Source organism: Salvelinus fontinalis, chromosome 5 (assembly GCF_029448725.1).
Source record: "Salvelinus fontinalis isolate EN_2023a chromosome 5, ASM2944872v1, whole genome shotgun sequence".
Lineage (NCBI taxonomy): Eukaryota > Metazoa > Chordata > Actinopteri > Salmoniformes > Salmonidae > Salvelinus > Salvelinus fontinalis.
Window position 1 is genome coordinate 47,981,383 of NC_074669.1, and position 21,027 is coordinate 48,002,409.

General features: G+C 42.0%; 2 protein-coding genes across 2 annotated transcripts; both read right to left on the reverse strand.

Moving 5' to 3' along the window:
* Nucleotides 1-8,245: 8,245 nt before the first annotated feature.
* Nucleotides 8,246-13,633, reverse strand: LOC129855736 (dual specificity protein phosphatase 3-like). Its single transcript, XM_055923715.1, has 3 exons — nt 13,490-13,633; nt 9,434-9,666; nt 8,246-8,915 (listed from the first exon to the last, which is right to left on the reverse strand). Exons 1-3 carry the CDS (start codon nt 13,609-13,611, stop codon nt 8,707-8,709), a joined length of 564 nt encoding a protein of 187 aa, XP_055779690.1. The 5' UTR covers nt 13,612-13,633; the 3' UTR covers nt 8,246-8,706.
* Nucleotides 13,634-14,041: 408 nt separating this feature from the next.
* On the reverse strand, nt 14,042-17,093 carry LOC129855737 (prolactin-2). The gene is made up of 5 exons (XM_055923717.1): nt 17,005-17,093; nt 16,802-16,914; nt 15,631-15,738; nt 14,911-15,093; nt 14,042-14,738 (listed from the first exon to the last, which is right to left on the reverse strand). The coding sequence occupies exons 1-5, from the start codon at nt 17,042-17,044 to the stop codon at nt 14,550-14,552; spliced, it is 633 nt and encodes a 210-aa protein (XP_055779692.1). The 5' UTR covers nt 17,045-17,093; the 3' UTR covers nt 14,042-14,549.
* Nucleotides 17,094-21,027: the final 3,934 nt, after the last annotated feature.

Genomic DNA, 21,027 nt, shown 5'->3' on the forward strand with positions numbered 1-21,027 from the left:
TCTGTCTTGTTACAGGGTCTGTTTTGAACTTGAACCTGAATAAGCACAGTACCATGAACTCCATGTGAGGTTGATTTAGATTGTTGTGGAGGAGATGACATCATAAAGGCAGTCTTCCTCTCCACCAATCCCAGCCTGTCTTTCCCACCCTTGTTCACTGTGCAACAGATAGACTGTCAGAGCTTCATAACAGAGCTGCTCCCTCCGGGTCAGACAGGTTGCAAACATCTCTGAGTTCACAGAGTAACACACACACAGGCTGACAGACTCACTCAGACATCCGTTACAGATTTTTCTGCTCAGGAGAGTGCTTGCAGCACCCCAGAAAGGCACAAAAATAGCACACACACACACACTTTCACTCTCACATACACATTCTCATCAAATTGCATTACATTAAAAAAGGACACTACTTATTGCTTAAACCCACATTTGAAACCTTGCAGATACTGTATATGAGACTGTAGCGTGTGAGTAATGTGAAGTGTCTATGTCATCAATACAATGTTTGAGCACGTGCCTGGGTACAGGTTAATTCAAGCATGAGTTTCTTCACTCTGTGAATCTAAATAGCCTGCCGTCCACACGTCATATAGTATATACAACAATACCGCCCAACCCCCTCTACACACACTCATGCAAAACAGTGTTACATAAGCAGTAGGGGTGCGTGGGTAAAATCACTGGGGAAGCTGAGCAATATTACAACCTATGTGTTGTGATAACTGTGTTGTTTGCTCTATAATCTGTTAATTCATATGCCTTGCAACCGTGATATATACTGTAGGTCTAAAGGTCGAGACAATAAGAAAACACAGTGGCAGAATTAATTCAACCACACCTTTGTTTTATCACAAAGCCAGATAGCAACCTCTGTCCAGTGAAGTCCACAAATCATATTGCAGGTACAGTAACAGACAGTTACATGACCTACAGCATGGTCAAGCAAGTTAATGTTTCTGACATTTTCAGACCACTAAACAAATTGATTTAGAACTACAGAGAGTTACCGCAAGTCACAAAGAAAACAGGAGCTGCCTCCACTATTCCTGCACCATTTCAACTTCAACAGTTCAGCATCATCAAATCACCTTTGCTTAGTCTAATACAGTGACAACTAAAAGGTAGCAAAAAAAATGTATTCCAATCAACATGGATATGTTTAACTATTCTTGTGGGGACCAGCCATCCCCACAAGAATTGTAAACTAACAAGAATTTGACCAACTGGGGACATTTTTGTTAGTCAAGGTCAAATGCTATTTCTAAGGGGTTTAGTGTTAAGGTTAGAATTGATGTTAGGAGCTAGGGTTCATTTTAGGGTAATAAGCTAGGGTTAAGGGTTGGGGTTATGTTTTTGGGTTAGGGAAAATAGGATTTTGAATGGGACTGAATTGTGTGTCCCCACAAGGTTAGCTGTGCGTGTGTGTGCGCGCAAGTAGAAAAACATGTTAACTCAACCTACCTGTAGAGAAACACCAATGGCATCCTCCTCTCTTTCATGTTGGCGAAACGGTCTAGAAACGATCTATCACTCTTTCTGGCATACAGTACACAATATACTTTTTTGTTGTCCTAGGCTACCTGGCTAAAATGCTTGCTCGCTATCCTAACTTCCATTCATGTGCAACATTAGTAGTTAACATTAGCCTTCTACATATAGCTACGTATTGAACTTTCATCCTCTCAGGCCAGGGGCACAACAATGTATGAATTAATGTTTGGATCAGAATTGCCGTTATAATCATTTGCCAGTATGGAGAATTAAGTAAAACCACAATTCCAAACCCTATCTCCATCCATGGCTAATTTAGGATAGGGCCAGTTTTAGCTAGCTACTTAGCTAGCCATTGGAGGACAACACAACGAGATGCAACAATTCAAGTTTTTCTGTCAATTACGTATGCTCTCAATGGGATTTGAGTGCAGTGATGCAAAAATCCAAGCTGATTTCCCTTGACACTTTTTTGTTGGTGCGCCATGACCATTCACCTTTGAACTTGCTCAGTTTAGCTCAACGCTGATTGGCAAAGAATGTTATACCCTTTTAATCAAAGGAGGCTAAATGCTTGCTGGCTTCCCTTGACTTCAATGCTACGGGCAACAACAATGTCATACTCGTTGGGACCAGACAGCATCAGATAGATGGCCTACCTGTAGAGAGACAGAGGGGAGCTGTTTTGCTCGTATTCACAGTGTCTCAGAGTAAGAGAGCTGATCTAGGATCAGTTCCCACTTTCAAGTAATAATTTGTATTATTCTTATCTAAAAGGCTAAACTTATCCTAGATCAGCACTCCTACTCTGAGACGCTTTGTGAATACAGGTCCAGTTACCCCCATCCTACCCCATTCCTAACGGTATGCAGGCATTACAGGAATATCAGCAGAGCCAGCCCCAGACCAGTTGACACAGACAGAGAACACCAAATGTTGTCCAGCCTGATATATTGCTGCTCACATAAAGGTTATAGTGGACTCAATCCCCCTGCTGGTCAATAGCAGAATCTCTACACAACTGTTTCAATAGTGTCAGTATACCTGGTATTCACTGAAGAAATACAATTTGAAAAAATAACAACAAAACTAAATAAGAAATACTATCTGTACTTTCTGGTTTCTTCTTTTTTTTTAAACAGCTAAATAACAGTTTCACTATGTTCAGTTCATGCAAATTATTAAATCTGAAATATAATGTGCAGCTGCTCTTTTACCATTGTACCACAGCACTCTCACCAGGACAAACTGATGAATGTCCCAAACTAGTTATTTTACTTACTTACTGCCCTCTGCTCGTCTCCTCCCTTTCATCTGCAATGTTTGGAAAATACTTGACAGGTGACAACAATAAAGCTCATCATTAGGCTAGTCCCACATGGCACCCTATTCTGTTGACCAGAGCCCTATTGGCCTGTATCATGAAAAGAGCAATAACAATCACAGGTGTTATTTGAGATCAAGTGCATCGACCAGTGTTTTGTCCGTAAAAGGTGAGCTTCTGTGCCAACGAGAACCGATACGTACACAGAACTTACTTTGCATAATGATTCAGTAATAGAGATAAACATGTCAATGATGTGCAGATACAAATAAAATGCATTTCTGTTTTACTTGAATCATATTTCTTAGTCTACATACAATAAAACAAACATCAAAATTGCACATTTAATATACAGTACATACAGTACCAATCAAAAGTTTGGACACCTACTCATTCAAGGGTTTTTCTTTATTTTTACTATTTTCTACATTGTAGAATCAAATCAAATGTATTTATATAGCCCTTCGTACATCAGCTAATATCTCAGCTAATATCTCAAAGTGCTGTACCGAAACCCAGCCTAAAACCCCAAACAGCAAGCAATGCAGGTGAAGAAGCACGGTGGCTCGGAAAAACTCCCTAGAAAGGCCAAAACCTAGGAAGAAACATAGAGAAGAACCAGGCTATGAGGGGTGGCCACTCTTCTTCTGGCTGTGCCGGGTGGAGATTATAACAGAACATGGCCAAGATGTTCAAATGTTCATAAATGACCAGCATGGTCAAATAATAATAATCACAGTAGTTGTCGAGGGTGCAGCAAGTCCGCACCTCAGGAGTAAATGTCAGTTGGCTTTTCATAGCCGATCATTAAGAGTATCTCTACCGCTCCTGCTGTCTCTAGAGAGTTGAAAACAGCAGGTCTGACAGGTAGCACGTCCGGTGAACAGGTCAGGGTTCCATAGCCGCAGGCAGAACAGTTGAAACTGGAGCAGCAGTACGGCCAGGTGGACTGGGGACAGCAAGGAGTCATCATGCCAGGTAGTCCTGAGGCATGGTCCTAGGGCTCAGGTCCTAGGAGAGAAAGAAAGAGAGAATTAGAGAGAGCATACTTAAATTCACACAGGACACCGGATAAGACAGGAGAAGTACTCCAGATATAACAAACTGACTCTAGCCCCCCGACACATAAATTACTGCAGCATAAATCCTGGAGGCTGAGACCGGAGGGGTCAGGAGACACTGTGGCCCCATCCGATGATACCCCCGGACAGGGCCAAACAGGAAGGATATAACCCCACCCACTTTGCCAAAGCACAGCCCCCACACCACTAGAGGGATACCACCAACCACCAACTTACCATCCTGAGACAAGGCCGAGTATAGCCCACAAAGATTTCCGCCACGGCGCAACCCAAGGGGGGGCGCCAACCCAGACAGGAAGATCACGTCAGTAACTCAACCCACTCAAGTGACGCACCCCTCTTAGGGACGGCATGAAAGAGCACCAGTAAGCCAGTGACTCAGCCCCTGTAATAGGGTTAGAGGCAGAGAATCCCAGTGGAGAGAGGGGAACCGGCCAGGTAGAGACAGCAAGGGCGGTTCGTTGCTCCAGAGCCTTTCTGTTCACCTTCACACTCCTGGGCAGACTACACTCAATCATATGACCCACTGAAGAGATGAGACTTCAGTAAAGACTTAAAAGTTGAGACCGAGTCTGCGTCTCTCACATGGGTAGGCAGACCATTCCATAAAAATGGAGATCTATAGGAGAAAGCTCTGCCTCCAGCTGTTTGCTTAGAAATTCTAGGGACAATTAGGAGGCCTGCGTCTTGTGACCGTAGCGAACGTGTAGGTATGTACGGCAGGACCAAATCGGAAAGATAGGTAGGAGCAAGCCCATGTAATGCTTTGTAGGTTAGCAGTAAAACCTTAAAATCAGCCCTTACCTTAACAGGAAGCCAGTGTAGGGAGGCTAGCACTGGAGTAATATGATAACATTTTGGGGTTCTAGTCAGGATTCTAGCAGCCGTGTTTAGCACTAACTGAAGTTTATTTAGTGCTTTATCCGGGTAGCCGGAAAGTAGAGCATTGCAGTAGTCCAACCTAGAAGTAAAAAAAGCATGGATTAACTTTTCTGCATCATTTTTGGACAGAAAGTTTCTGATTTTTGCAATGTTACGTAGATGGAAAAAAGCTGTCCTTGAAACAGTCTTGATATGTTCGTCAAAAGAGAGATCAGGGTCCAGAGTAACGCCGAGGTCCTTCACAGTTTTATTTGAGACGACTTTACAACCATCAAGATTAATTGTCAGATTCAGCAGAAGATCTCTTTGTTTCTTGGGACCTAGAACAAGCAGTTTGAGTTTAAAAGTAGAAAGTTTTCAGCCATCCACTTCCTTATGTCTGAAACACAGGCTTCTAGCGAGGGCAATTTTGGGGCTTCACCATGTTTCATTGAAATGTACAGCTGTGTGTCATCCGCATAGCAGTGAAAGTTAGCATTATGTTTTCGAATGACATCCCCAAGAGGTAAAATATATAGTGAAAACAATAGTGGTCCTAAAACGGAACCTTGAGGAACACTGAAATGTACAGTTGATTTGTCAGAGGACAAACCATTCACAGAGACAAACTTTCCGACAGATAAGATCTAAACCAGGCCAGAACTTGTCCGTGTAGACCAATTTGGGTTTCCAATCTCTCCAAAAGAATGTGGTGATCGATGGTATCAAAGGCAGCACTAAGGTCTAGGAGCACGAGGACAGATGCAGAGCGTCGGTCTGACGCCAATAAAAGGTCATTTACCACCTTCACAAGTGCAGTCTCAGTGCTATGATGGGGTCTAAAACCAGACTGAAGCATTTCGTATACATTGTTTGTCTTCAGGAAGGCAGTGAGTTGCTTCGCAACAGCTTTTTCAAAAATATTTGAGAGGAATGGAAGATTCGATATAGGCCGATAGTTTTTTATATTTTCTGGGTCAAGGTTTGGCTTTTTCAAGAGAGGTTTTATTACTGCCACTTTTAGTGAGTTTGGTACACATCCGGTGGATAGAGAGACGTTTATTATGTTCAACATAGGAGGGTCAAGCACAGGAAGCAGCTCTTTCAGTAGTTTAGTTGGAATAGGGTCCAGTATGCAGCTTGAAGGTTTAGAGGCCATGATTATTTTCATCATTGTGTCAAGAGATATAGTACTAAAACACTTGAGTGTCTCACTTGATCCTAGGTCCTGGCAGAGTTGTACAGACTCAGGACAGCTGAGCTTTGGAGGAATACACAGATTTAAAGAGGAGTCTGTAATTTGCTTTCTAATGATCATGATCTTTTCCTCAAAGAAGTTCATGAATTTATTACTGCTGAAGTGAAAGCCATCCTCACTTGGGGAATGTTGCTTTTAAGTTAGTTTTGCGACATTATCAAAAATAAATTTCAGATTGTTCTTATTTTCCTCAATTAAGTTGGAAAAATAGGATGATCGAGCAGCAGTGAGGGCTCTTCGGTACTGTCTTTCCAAGCTAGCCGGAAGACTTCCAGAAGACTTCCAGAATAATAGTGAAGACATCAAAACTATGAAATAACACATATGGAATAATGTAGTAACCAAAAAAGTGTTAAACAGTAGCCACCCTTTGCCTTGACAGCTTTGCACACGCTTGGCATTCTCTCAACCAGCTTCATGAGGTAGTCACCTGAAATGCATTTAAATGAACAGGTGTACCTTGTTAAAAGTTCATTTGTGGAATGTCTTTCCTCCTTAATGCGTTTGAGCCAATCAGTTGTGTTGTGACAAGATAGGGGTGGTATACAGAAGATAGCCCTATTTGGTAAAATACCAAGTCCATATTATGTCAAGAACAGATCAAATAAGCAAAGAGAAATGACAGTCCATCATTGCTTTAAGACATGAAGGTCAGTCAATGCAGAACATTTCAAGAACTTTGAAAGTTTCTTCAAGTGCAGTCGTAAAAACCATCAAGCGCGATGATGAAACTGGCTCTCATGAGGACCGCCACAGGAAAGGAAGACCCATAGTTACCTCTGCTGCAGAGGATAATTTAATTAGAGTTACCAGCCTCAGAAATTGCTGCCCAAATATATGCTTCACAGAGTTCAAGTAACAGACACATCTCAACATCAACTGTTCAGAGGAGACTGTGTGAATCAGGCCTTCAATGGTCGAATTGCTGCAAAGAAACCACTACTAAAGGACACCAATAAGAAGAAGAGACTTGCTTGGGCCAAGAAACACTAGCAATGGACATTAGACCGGTGTAAATTTGCCTTTTTGGTCTGATGAGTCCAAATTTGAGATTTTTGGTTCCAGCTGCCGTGTTTTTGTGGGACGCGGAGTAGGTGAACAGATGATCTCTGCATGTGTGGTTCCCACCGTGAAGCATGGAGGAGGAGGTGTGACACTGTCAGTGATTTATTTACAATTCAAGGCACATTTAATCAGCATGGCTACCACAGCCTTCTGCAGCTATATGCCATCCCATCTGGTTTGTGTTTAGTGGGACTATCATTTGTTTTTCTACAGGACAATGACCCAACACACCTCCACGCTGTGTAAGAGCTATTTGACCAAGAAGAAGAGTGATGGAGTGCTGCATCAGATGACCTGGCCTCCACAATCACCTGACCTCAACCCAATTGAGATTGTTCGGGATGAGTTGGCCCGTAGAGTGAAGAGAATGCAGCCAAAAAGTGCTCAGCATATGTGGGAACTCCTTCAAGACTGTTGGAAAAGCATTCCAGGTGAAGCTGGTTGAGAGAATGCCAAGAGTGTGCAAAACTGTCATCAAGGCAAAGGGTGGCTACTTTGAAGAATCTCAAATATAAACTATATTTAGATTTGTTTAACACTTTTTTGGTTACTACATGATTCCATATTTGTTATTTCATAGTTTTGATGTCTTCACTATTATTCTACAACATAGAAAATATAAAAAATAAAGAAAAACCATTGAATGAGTAGGTGAGTCCAAACTTTTGACTGGTACTGTAGGTTAACCATATTTATACTACATAAATCTCTACTAACTAAAAAGTAATTAAATATACTTCACATTCTGGCAGTGTTTACATCGTAGACCGTAAAAAACAGTGAATAAAGTGAATTGGATAAATCATTAATTTGGTGTGTCACGATCTGTGTTACCAGCAGTGGGAAGATGTGAAATAATATTATAGAACAGATGGGATTGGGAGGACTGCATGTCATACAAACGATTGGTCAGGGGCCTTAGTTTAGTCCTCATGCCGTGTGTGTGTGTGTGTGTGTGTGTGTGTGTGTGTGTGTGTGTGTGTGTGTGTGTGTGTGTGTGTGTGTGTGTGTGTGTGTGTGTGTGTGTGTGTGTGTGTGTGTGTGTGTGTGTGTGTGTGTGTGTGTAAGAATATAGCATGATCTCAGTAAGACTGTAGGCCATATGTAAACCATGACAGTTTCTCATAAATGTGAAGAAAAAAACAACATGATACAGCAAAATGAGAACTATTTCTTATTTAGACACTCAAATGGAACAGAAGGAAAAGTAAACTTGACAACATAACCATTCAATGGTTCTCTAGAAATCACCTTGACGAGCAGATGCAAGCTCCACAGCACAGAGGCTAGAAAAGACTGGCAGTGTGAAGGAAGGAATTGGATGGAGAGACGGAGGGGAAGTTGTAGGGATGGTAGCAACATTGTTCCTGAGTGTGAGGGTTCCTCCCTGATTCAGAGGGGTTGGGTTAAATGCACTTGTGTACAGTGCCTTTCTGAATATAAATCAAAGGACAAGCCATACTTGAGCCAGCCTACAAGACAAGGATGGCAGTCGGTGAATGTGTGTATCTGTGTACATTTAAAGGTACATACTTTCCAGGTGTCCTAAATACCTACACACTTTCACATGTCTGTTTATCTGTACATACTTATAGAGTATGAGTATAGGGGAAAGAAAACCGTCATTGGTTCCAGAACTTTCCTTCGGCAGCCAGCATTTCGTTGAGACGACACAGCTGGCGCAGGAAGCCGTCGTTAGGGCCGATCTCTCTCTTCTGTCGTACCATGGACAGGGCGGACCAAATGTCCATCCTGTGGCGCAGCATCAGGTAGGCGATGACCAGTGTTGGGGAGCGGCTGTAGCCCTCTCTGCAGTGAACGTACACTTTACCTGAGGGACATGGAGAAGGGTTTTAGGTCAGAGAGAACGGGACACAATATTGCAACAAATAAGGATAAAATATTACATAAAATACTGGAATAAAATGTTGCGTCAAAATGTATTTCATTTAATATTTCTAAATTGAGACAATTCTGCATTTGAATTCAACTCAATTTCCAGTTTCTACATGCACGATGCCAAAAATCTATTAAAATAGAATTGATTCTTCTGAAGTCGACTGCATCCATCCCTGGTGTGACTGTGTTGAAACTGAGTCATCCCATTAGACCACAAAAGCCCATTTTCATAATCTAAGTGTGATGAGGTCATGTACTGTAATGTATTATGTTCCACTGATCTCATGCAGAGGCTCACACCAAAACAATTAACTGTTACCTTACTCTTCCCATCTTTGTTTTACTTTAAAAGAAAAAGAGGTGGCTAACTATCGCTCTAAGTGTTTTGCTCCGTCGGCCTGCACCTCTCAGGTGTGCATTTTCCGTTGTCTCAGAAAGGTTTTATCTTACCCTTCCCATCTTTGTGTGCCAAGGCCTTCTCGATGAAGTTCGCCCCCTCCTCGAAGTAGATGCTGAGGTCAAAGTGGTCTGTATCACTGGCGCCCATGCCGTGGTATGTGATGCCTGTGCCAGCGTAGAACTCCGCGTTGGTGTTGACGTGCATGAAGGAGTTGCCTTCTGCTGCATTCAGAATGTGGGTGATGCCTAGCTTCTTCAGACGCATCGTGTTCATGGCCACAATACTAAAAAACAAAGTGCTGTAGGTGTCATAACCATTACAAACATAGAGTGGTACTATATACAGGCATATACAATGCCTTCAGAAGGTATTCATACCCCTTGACTTATTTCACATTTTGTTGTTACATCCTGAATTCAAAATGGCTTACATACATTTGTTCACCCATCTACACAGAATACCCCATAATGACAAAGTGAAAACATGTTTCTAAATGTTTGCTAATTTATTTGAAATGAAATACAGAAATATTTCATTTACATAAGTATGCACTCCCCTGAGTCAACAATTTGTAGATCACCCTTGGCAACCATTACAGCTGTGAGTCTTTCTGGATAAGTCTCTAAGAACTGAATCTGTGTTTGAAATTCACTGCCCCGACTGAGAAACATTACAGATAATTGTGTGTGGGTTACAGAGATGAAGTACTCCTTCAAAAATCATGCTAAACACAATATTATTGCACATAGTGAGTCTATTCAACTTATGTTATTACTTATTTCAGCTTTTCATTTTTTATTAAATTGTATACTTAAAAAAAAACATAATTACTCTTTGATATTATGGTTTATTGTGTGAATGATAGTGACCAAAAATCTAAATTGAATCTATTTTAAAAAATCAGGCTCTAACACAAAATATGGAAATGTCAAGGGTGTGAACACTTTCTTAAGTGGTATAAAGTTGTACAGGGGTGTGTAATTAGCTGTGCCATTACCAGTGTCCATTTTAGCATGTAAATCTTGGTGGGGCAAAACTTTAAAAAATAAGAATTTTGGTGCATGCCAGCAAAGCCAATACACAACACAACACTAAACAATACATTAATTGCACTGTAACGGTGACAAACGGTACCCTCAAACCCTCAAAGGCCTACATAAAGCTGACCCAAGAGAACAATTTTATTTTCAGCAACATGGAGTGAATCCTTACCACCGTTACACCTGGCTATCAGCAGAGCCTTGTCTGGCAGCGAAACAGTTAATCCAGCCTCATTTACTGCCTTTAAAAAAAACATAGCTGATATGGCTAACTTGCTTAGACAAATATGGTGTCTACTGACAATGGAGATGTACAAACTATGGCATAAGGGGACAGCGAGCAGATAAGAGGCAGTCCGTAATTTCGATTAAGACGTTAATGAGCGAGCTAGGACGGATGTTGTCAATAACTATTTGTTCAGCACTTTTGAAATGTACAGAGACAGAATTCAGAACCTGGGTCGTTCTTACAGTAATCTCCATGTACACCAAGTCAGAACTGTAGGACAAATAAAGGGGGCATATAAGCAGACAATGAAAGCTCTTACAATATTTGATGATTACATTTCTCTAGAACAGGCTATAGGCTTCATGTGCACCACCAGCTAACAGCTTACTACACAAAATACACTTAGTATTACTTTCTTAGCTACATTATACATATCTCCCTGGCATATTACATCATTTATGCAGCAGCATACAAGACCATTTTGGATCACGTTGTTGTGCTGGGGTCACTTCAACAGGAAGGTGGCGCAACGGTCTTTCGTGGGAACATTTTGTCATCAAACGTTGTTATCAAAAATCTGGCGTTCTCTGGATTTATGGTGCTTTCAAGACAACTGGGAACTCTGGTGGAAAAAAACAAGGTCAGATCATGATGTCATTGATCTTCAGGTCAGAGCTCTAAAATGAGGCCAGAGTTCCCGACATGGAATTCCGAGTTGGATGACTGTTCAAAACGTATTTTCCCAGTCTGAGTTTTCTTTTTTTTCAGAGTTCCCAGTTGTCTTGAACTTACTGAAGTCTGAGATTCCCAAGTTCCGAGTTTCCAGTTGTTTTGAACGCGGCAGAAGTCGTGCTGGATTGACAGCATGGCCAATGTTGAATGTTTATCCTTATAAGCTTGGAAAAGAGACCCTTAAACCCAGACTTGGACCACACACCCACTCCACTGAATAGCAGGCGAGTGATTGCTCAGCAGGCAAGTTTGCAGTTAGCCACTGATTCCTTCCAAACCACTCATTGTTGAATTTCCAATTTCTAAACTCAGCAAAAAAAGAAACATCCTCTCACTGTCAACTGCATTTATTTTCAGCAAACTTAACATGGTTAAATATTTGTATGAACATAAGATTCAACAACTGAGACATAAACTGAACAAGTTCTACAGACATGTGACTAACAGAAGTAACAGTCAGTACTGGTGTGGCCACCAGCTGCATTAAGTACTGCAGTGCATCCTCATCATGGCACGAGATTTGCCAGTTCTTGCTGTGAGATGTTACCCACTCTTACACCAAGGCACCTGCAAGTTCCCGGACATTTCTGGGGGGCATGGCCCTATCCCTCACCCTTCCATCCAACAGGTCCAAGAGGTGCTCAATAGAATTGAGATCTGGGCTCTTCGCTGGCCATGGCAAACACTGGCAAACACTGACATTCCTGAAATCACGCACAGAACGAGTCGTATGGCTGGTGGCATTGTCATGCTGGAGGGTCATGTCAGGGTGAGCCTGCAGGAAGGGTACCACATGAGGGAGGAGGATGTCTTCCCTGTAACGCACAGCGTTGAGATTGCCTTGAATGACAACAAGCTCAGTCCGATGATGCTGTGACACTCCGCCCCAGACCATGACGACGGACCCTCCACCTCCAAATCGATCCTGCTCCAGAGTACAGGCCTCGGTGTAACGCTCATTCCTTCAACCATAAACGCGAATCCGACCATCACCCCTGGTGAGACAAAACCGCGACTCGTCAGTGAAGAGCACTTTTTTCAAGTCCTATCTGGTCCAGCGACGGTGGGTTTGTGCCCATAGGCAACCTTGTTGCCGGTGATAACGCTAATAACGTTTCAATCGGGGACATCACTCGCTTTGAGACCTTGAAGTAGTTGTTCCCCTTGCTCTGCAAGGGCCGCGGCTTTTGTGGAGCGATGGGTATCGATGCTTCGAGGGTGGTTGTTGTCGATGTGTGCAGAGGGTCCCTGGTTCGAGCCCTAGGGGCGAGGAGAGGGACGGAAGCTATACTGTTACATAATCAGTTTTGTTTCAGTATGGCTTTTGTCAATAAATGTTTAATTTAAAAATCAGGATGATAAAATAAACAAATAAAATGAAAACAAATTATTTTCACAACATAGGCTGCTGTAGTCCTATTGGCTATCAGATGTAACTACACTGAGCGTACAAAACATTAGGAACACCTTTCTAATATTGAGTTGCTCCACCTTTTGCCCTCATAACAGCCTCAATTCGTTGGGGCAAGGTGTCAAAAGTGTTCCACAGGGATGCTGACCCATGTTTACTCCAATGCGTCCCACTGTGGTGTCAAGTTGGCTATACAGTATGACATTCGGGTGTGTCATTTGGGTGGTGGACCATTCTTGATACACACGGGAATCTGTCAAGCGTGAAAAACCCAGCAGCGTTGCAGTTCTTGACACACAAACCGGTGCGCCTGGCACCTACTACCATAACCCGTTCAAAGGTAACTCAATCTTTTGTCTTGCACATTCACCCTCTGAATGGCACATATACACAATCAATGTCTCAATTGTCTCCAGGCTTAAAAATCATTATTTTTGTATTTAACAAGTGACATCAATAAGGGATCATAGCCTTCATCAGGATTAACCTGGTCAGTCTATGTCATGGAAAGAGCAGGTGTTCCTAATGTTTTGTACAATCAGTGTATATGACTGAGGCCAGTGGATGCACTTAGGCTATACTCCATGTTAATATCATAATACTAATACCTCATATTTAACTTCAGATAAGTGTTGCCAAGACCAAAGTTGATCGAATAACCTTATACACATTAACTCAAGCAAATGAAACTCACGCATTTCCAACATATATCCTGGGGAACACCTCGTCAACATGGTGTGTTGGCATGCTGTAGTAACCGTCACCGTTGGCACACAGATCATTGAGCTGCTGCACTGACACTTCATAGTCTGACATGTCAACTCGCGCTGACACGGTAGGCTACTTGGTTGCGCTCTGATTTTGCTTCATGCCTGCTTGACTAGAGCAGAGCTGTTAAATATGTCTAGCAGGTGTCGGTTTACAGATCGACCAGGAGAGGAGTCAGGTTTACACCCCGCTGTTGCATTGCTCTCTCACAGAGAGAGCCTCTGAGGGTCTGTGTGTTTTGAAAGCCTGCTTGTGCACGGCCATCTCTCAAATGTATGTATATATATATATATATATATATATATATATATATATATATATATATATATATATATATACACATATACAGTACCTACAGTATGTTACTGTACAGTAATAACAATGTAATTGAGTACACACACAGTGCCTGCAGAAAGTTTGAACCCGGTTTCACATTTTAAAGTGATCTACAGTTCTGGTTGGACTGCAAGTACTCATGTTTTATAATGCAATATAGATTTTATTTGGTATTTAGTGAAACAGTACATTGTGTATAGTATAAGGGAAGTTCTGTAAGTGACTTGAGAAATTGTATTCTAATGTGCAAATGTTATCATGATGGTCATTGGTCAACTATCAACTTAGCCCTCTGTATCTAGTAAGAATGACTTGGAGAGATGCTTTTTGTTATCTATATAAATCATTGAAGATCATGATTATAAGTGCCAATATTACGTTGAATATTGTTGATGAAATACATTACAGAACATAAACCTCTTGAGTTGTATATTACACTGGTAAAATGTGGTTCAGATGACAGGTGTTGAATATAATGTATAGTCTATGAATAGTCTAAAGGTAATGTAGATGACAGAGAGCATTAGTCATGAGGTCACAAAATCAAACCAATCCCCTGAGTTCTCCTTCAAACGGCTAACCCATTTTGGCTCTGTCTGTATCAGTTTGAAAATAGAACAATCCCGAACCAAAATGGCTGACATTTTCTCCTAACATGTTTCTGGTCGCATTTTGGTAGCCCGGCATCGAAGGACCTTGAGGAAACTGTCGATTTTGTGGGAGTCCCTGCGGAAGCAGGACATAAGGAAGTGGAAGTTGATGAGGCGGGAGGTCTTGTCATTGCCGAGGTCTCCACCCTTGAAGGGCATTGAAGAAATGTACTGGGAGGAGGGGCCCATCTATATAGAGAAAGAGAAAGGGAGACATTTAAAAAAAGCAGAAGATAGTGCAAAAAGGTTGTCACCTTGCACACAGTGTTCAATTGTTGAAATAAAACCACTAGTACATGTACAATTTGGAATGCTTCACATGAAAACACACACACACAGATAAACATTGTCAGTCACCCACCTTGTTGACCAGTATGTCCAGTCCGTCTCCCAGGCTCTTGGAGTAGTCCTGCAGTTCCCTGATCTTACTGCTGATGTCACCATTGGAGGGGTGTGGCAGAGTGGGCGCCTCAGAGGAGAGCAGCAGCAGGGGATCATTCCAGGCCAGAAGGAGGGAGCGAGCCAGGGAGATCAGCTCATTCTCCTGAGGAACACAATGGGTAAAGTCATGAAGGAAAGGTCGATTGATCCTGCACACTGTAGAATGCTCCTGCAGTTTTACTGAGTGCAACGCTCCAACCCAAAGGTCTTAATCAGGCTTGACAAAAAGGGAGTAGGAGTAGGGATTGGGGGTTTAGTCAAGGAAGGCCTTGTGCAGGTTGTTAAATGCACTGCTTTTTTAGAACGGGGTAAATACTAACGTGTATATACCACAGGGAGGAGACAAACCCAGAGAGAGAGGAGAGGAAGGGTACATCTGAGTTAGGGGGCTTCCTCTCCTTGTCTTCTTTCCTTCATCTCCAAGACTCCACTAATCTAAGACTGCTGGCTGCATATTGCTCACAGCTCTCCAATCCTCTCAGATCTGTGCCTAAGGGCTAGAGGTTGTTGCAGGACAGGGCTGTAGATTTGATCAATGAAGTGTTCACGCAGGTAGACTGGGAAAAGAGAGAAGGGGGAGAGATTATAAATAATAGAGAGATGAAAGAGATGAGTGAGCAGAGCACAGAGCTTTACTGACCGATACTCTGAGCGCTTGCTCCTTGTCCTTGGGTGTCTGGAGTGAGGAGGTGTGACACATGGACGGACGTGGCATCATCACTCGTCCCATTGGTGGGAAATGAGAGTCCTGAGAGAGAGAGGTGGAACGGCACAAAAGTGGTTAAAATAAGGTTAACTCAAGTTGAACATACTCTGACACATAATACTCTGAACATATTCATTTAACGAACAATACATACATATTGAACACAAACAGACCAGGTATACACACAGATACACATACGCACACGTTCATGGTTATTAACCTTCCTACAACTTTCTGGGAATGGTGCGGGATAGTTGTTTGGCTTTGGAACATTCTCAGCACATTTATAGAACGTTTCCTAAAAGTTCCAACATGGTTACATTTAATAAAACTTTTTGTAATGTTCTATCATTCTTCAACTGGTTTGGTATTGAGAATATTCTCAAATAGTTCAGAGAACGTTAATTTCAGTTCTTCAGCATAATGTGTCCTACAGGTTTCCTCATGGTTCTATCTAAAATCATGTTCAGGTGGGTTGGCTGCACGCACTAATTGGCCACACCTGATCTTAATGAGTGCTTGTTTCCTTTAGAAATGGATTCTGTTTGAATTTTGTATGTGTAAAAAAAAAACATGGCATATTAGCTCCATCCTGGTGGCGCAGTGGACTAATTCCATGAATAGAGGATGGAAGATTATAGGTTTGAACCGCACTGATGCCGTGTCAAATAAATAAATAAAAAATGTAGCATGATGAATGCCAAAGGAAATGCATTTCCATGTGTCCCATCTGTGCTTAGAGTTCAAATAAGTTTACCCAAAATAATCTGAAAGTGTTATTGAAATATTCAATGAAAGTTAAGGAAGTTATTCAAAAACCTCCAAATAACATATAATTTCCATTCTTAGAGCTTTAATAAAACCTCCCAGGAAAACTTTTAATAAACCAGAGTTAAATATTCTCAGAACCTCCCTGCAAACTAAAGATAAACATTCCCAGAACAGGCAACATTTTCACTTCTGTTCTCAGAACGTTTAAAAAACGCTCCGTTTTACCAGTCAGGAAACGCATGGCTTCGTTCCCTAAACCAATGTGAAACCAAAAACATACGTTCCCACAACTTCCAAGCAACCAAATGTGCTAACTGGGATGGTTGTTACTGACCAGGTCCTTGTTGAGGGAAGTGCTGAGAGAGTGAAGCTTGTCTGATCGCTGGGAAGCTCTCTCCATTAGGTCACTAAGGCCAATGGCATGACAGGACACAACTAGACACAGAACTAGAGGTGAGAGAGAGAGAGGTTTGGCTTTAGTCAACTTGCCTCCATCAAAAACTCTCACACGGACTAAACACACACGTTTCATCTCACCTGCTAAGTGGAGTTTGGTACCCTGGGATCGGCGAGCCATCTTTCTTTCTTTTCTCTTCTCTCCTTATCTTCTTGTCCTTCCTCTCCTGCTTTTTGGCTGTCGTTCCTTCTCGTCCCCCTTATATAGTGCCATTGTCTTTTTCATTTGTGAATGCATAAGTCTGGTGACTGTGCGTATTGTTCAGAACTAGTTTTCTCCTGATCACTAATGAGAAACATTCAGGGTGTCTGTCCCTTAGGTATGTACTCATCAATACCCATGGTATTTTTTAAGGTGAGATAGTGAGTTGGACAAAAGCTGTCGGAAAAAAAGAGAGGGGGGCTGGGGGGTGGTTGAAGGGCAATTAGATTCCATTAATATGATTTTTGAATTAAATAATTTATTCGTCCTACAAGGTGGGAACGAATTGTTCCTGTCAAAAATGCTGTACAGCCTCTTTAACTGTCGTGTTATTCCCAGATTTGAGCGAACACCATGTCTTGTCTTTTTCCTGTTGTTAGATGTTTATTTGATAGTGTTGTTCCCTTTAGTTTGTCCACTGTGACCAATGTTCACAGCATTTGCTAAATGACCATCTTTCTCATCATACCATTATTACACTGTACCATTCTCTCTCACTTAATCCACTTTCAATGAGTTTCCCGAGTGCATCGCAGAGCTGAGTGAGGCATCACTACAGACCCGGGTTTGATCCCAAGCTGTGTCACAACCGGCCGTGACCGAGAGTCCTATAGGGCGGCGCACAATTGGCCCAGCGGCGTCCGGGTTAGGGGAGGGTTTGGCCGGGGTGGCTTTACTTGGCTCATTGTGCTCTAGCGACTTCTTGTGGCGGGCCGGGCGCCTGCAGGCTGACTTTGAACAGTGTTCCTCCGACACATTGGTGCAGCTGGCTTCCGGGTTAAGCGGGCGGGTGTTAAGGAGCGTGGTTTGGCAGGTCATGTTTCGAAGGACACATGACTCGTCCTTTGCCTCTCCAGAGCCCGTTGGGGAGTTGCAGCAATGAGACAAGATCGTAATTGGATCGCAATTGGATATCACGAAATTGGGGAGAAAAAGGGGGTAAAATACAACAAAAAATTATTATAAAAAAAATAAAACAATAAACCACTTTCAATGAGTCTCGGGTAGGCCACACTGCCACCAAGTTGGTATTCCACACATCATCTTTCCACATGGCCTGGACTGAGATGGTTCCCAGAACCAATGGGAAACCAAAAACTTCCCACAACTTCCAAGGATCCAAATGTGCTAGCTGGGACTGTAACTGAAACCATATACCATCTACCACCATCTATGTGTATCAGTGCTCTACGCCCAGTGCAGAATCCTAACTGGAGGTCCTTGCGTGTGTCTAGAATCTTCATCCCAATCACTCATTGACATCAATACATTATCTTCATACATGATCTACATGTGGCCTAGGGTGGTCTAGCGATTCGGGCTGCTGCCTTCAGCACACACATATACTGTGTTGTGTGGGTTCGAATCCGACCTACTGGCACAAATTCTATTTCTCTTTGTCTCTTTCCCAGAAAAAAAGTGTCAAAGTGTCCCAGTGTCAAAAGAAGTCAGAATGTGGCTACATGCATTGTGCTTGAGTTATTCAGGACTGTTATACCTTGTTGAGCCAACAGAGGCTGCTCTTCTCTCCAGATAGAGAGCGAACCAGGCAAGAATTTAAATGTTTGATATTAGGCCTACAATTCACCTAAGGGCTCCTGTATCCTCATGAAATGGTCTCTGGTCTCCCTGGGTAACCATAGCACTGCCTTTATTGGGGAATAAATGAGAACTCCTAGAAAGCCGGGAAGCCAGAGTGTTGCTCCTTATGAATCTGTAGCAGTGTGTGTACATGCGTGCATGTGTGTTTGAATGAGTGTTTCATGTGTGTGTGTGTGTGTGCGCAGGTGTCAATATGGTGTGTGCGTGGAGTGTAGACTATTCAGTGTTTTATTTACATGTTGGTCACACACACACACACACACACACACACACACACACACACACACACACACACACACACACACACACACACACACACACACACACACACACACACACACACACACACACACACACACACATAAAACACACACATAAAACACACACATAAAACACACACACACACACATAAAACACACACACACATGAAACACTCCTCCTCTCCCCCTCGTATTACCTATACATCTGACTTTAAATGTAAGTTATTTCCCTTTAGAGGTGCCACTGGAGTCTAGCAACTAGCAACTCCCACTGGCTCTCTTTCCTTACCAACCCTTTCTTTACCAACCCCTACTTGAACACAGAACTACTCCCAAACGTTTATCTCTCTATCTTTCTCTTTCTATCACTCTTAACAAACCTTTCCTTACCAACTGCTGTAACACAAAACCTCCAAATCTCTCTCTCTCTCTTTCTATCTCTCTTGTATTTTTCTCTCCAAATGTTTCACTGCTTACTGTTACTAAAACAAGAATTGTAGTGGCTGTATTTGTGCTGTGCTGGCTTGATGTGATTTGCAGTAGAGGAATGGGGATGTAGGTTCTGGCCAGGCGTGTGGCTATGGATGATAGACTCAGGTACAGTAGATGTAATCTCTATAGGAGCCTGAGGAATAGTTGGCCTGCCTGATCTTTTGCAAACCAGTGATGAAACCACAAATATGACAAAAACAAAAGGAGAAGAGGGAGGGAGGGAGAGAGTGAAGAGACAACAAAGATAAAGAGTGGGGGGTAGAGAGAGAAAGAACAATGAGGCAACAAAAAATTCTGTCCCTTTTAGACAACTTCCTGGACAAAATGTTTCACTGTAATAACTTGGCAGTAGAAAACCAAAATAGTATATTTGACCTCTCAGCTTCCCTATCAAATCAAACAAATTCAAGCAGAAAACCTAAGAAATGTAACAAAAATGACAAAGGGTTTGATGAAGAATGTAAAAACCTAAGAAAGATATTCAGAAACCTATACAACCAAAGACATAGAGACCCAGAAAACCTGAGCCTACACCTTCACTATGGTGAATCACTAAAACAATACAGAAATACACTACGGACAAAGAAGGAACAGGAAGTCAGAAATCAACTCAATGTAATTTAAGAATCCATAAACTCTAATGACTTCTGGAAAATTGGAAAACACTAAACAAACAACATCACGAAGAGTTATCTTTCCAAAATGGAGATGTATGGATAAACCACTTTTCCAATCTTTTTGGCCCTATAACAAAGAACAGACAGCAAAAACATATACATGATAAAATACAAATCTTAGAATCAACTATTAAAGACTACCAGAAGCCACTGTATTCTCCAAGTACATTGAATGAACTAAAGGACAAAATACAAACCCTCCAACCCAAAAAGGCGTGTGGTGTTGATGGTATCCTAAATGAAATGATACAATTATACAGACCAAAAATTCCAATAGGCTATACTTAAACTCTTTAACATCTTCCTTAGCTCTGGCATCTTTCCCAATATTTAGAACCAAGGACTGATCAACCCAATCCACAAAGTGGAGACAAATTTGACCCCAATAACTACCATGGGATATGCGTCAACAGCAACCTTGGGAAAATCCTCTGCATTTTCATTAACAGCAGACATGTACATTTCCCTATTTAGGTTTTCAGTGAAAAAATGTACTGAGCAAATGTCAAATTGGCTTTTTACAAAAATACTGTACAACAGACCACGTATTCATCCTGCACAACCTAATTGACAAAAAAACAGACAAAAACAAAGGCAAAGTCTTCTCATGCTTTGTTGATTTCAAAAAAGCTTTTGACTCAATTTGGCATTAGGGTCTGCTATACAAATTGATGGCAAACAACAAGTGTGTGGTTAAAATTGGCAAAAAACACATTTATTTCCACTGGGTCATTGGGTAAGACATGGATACAGCTTAAGCCCCACCTTCTTCAACATATATATCAACAAATTGGCGAGGGCACTAGAACAGCACCCAGCCTCACCCTACTAGAATCTGAAGTCAAATGTCTACTGTTTGCTGATGATCTGG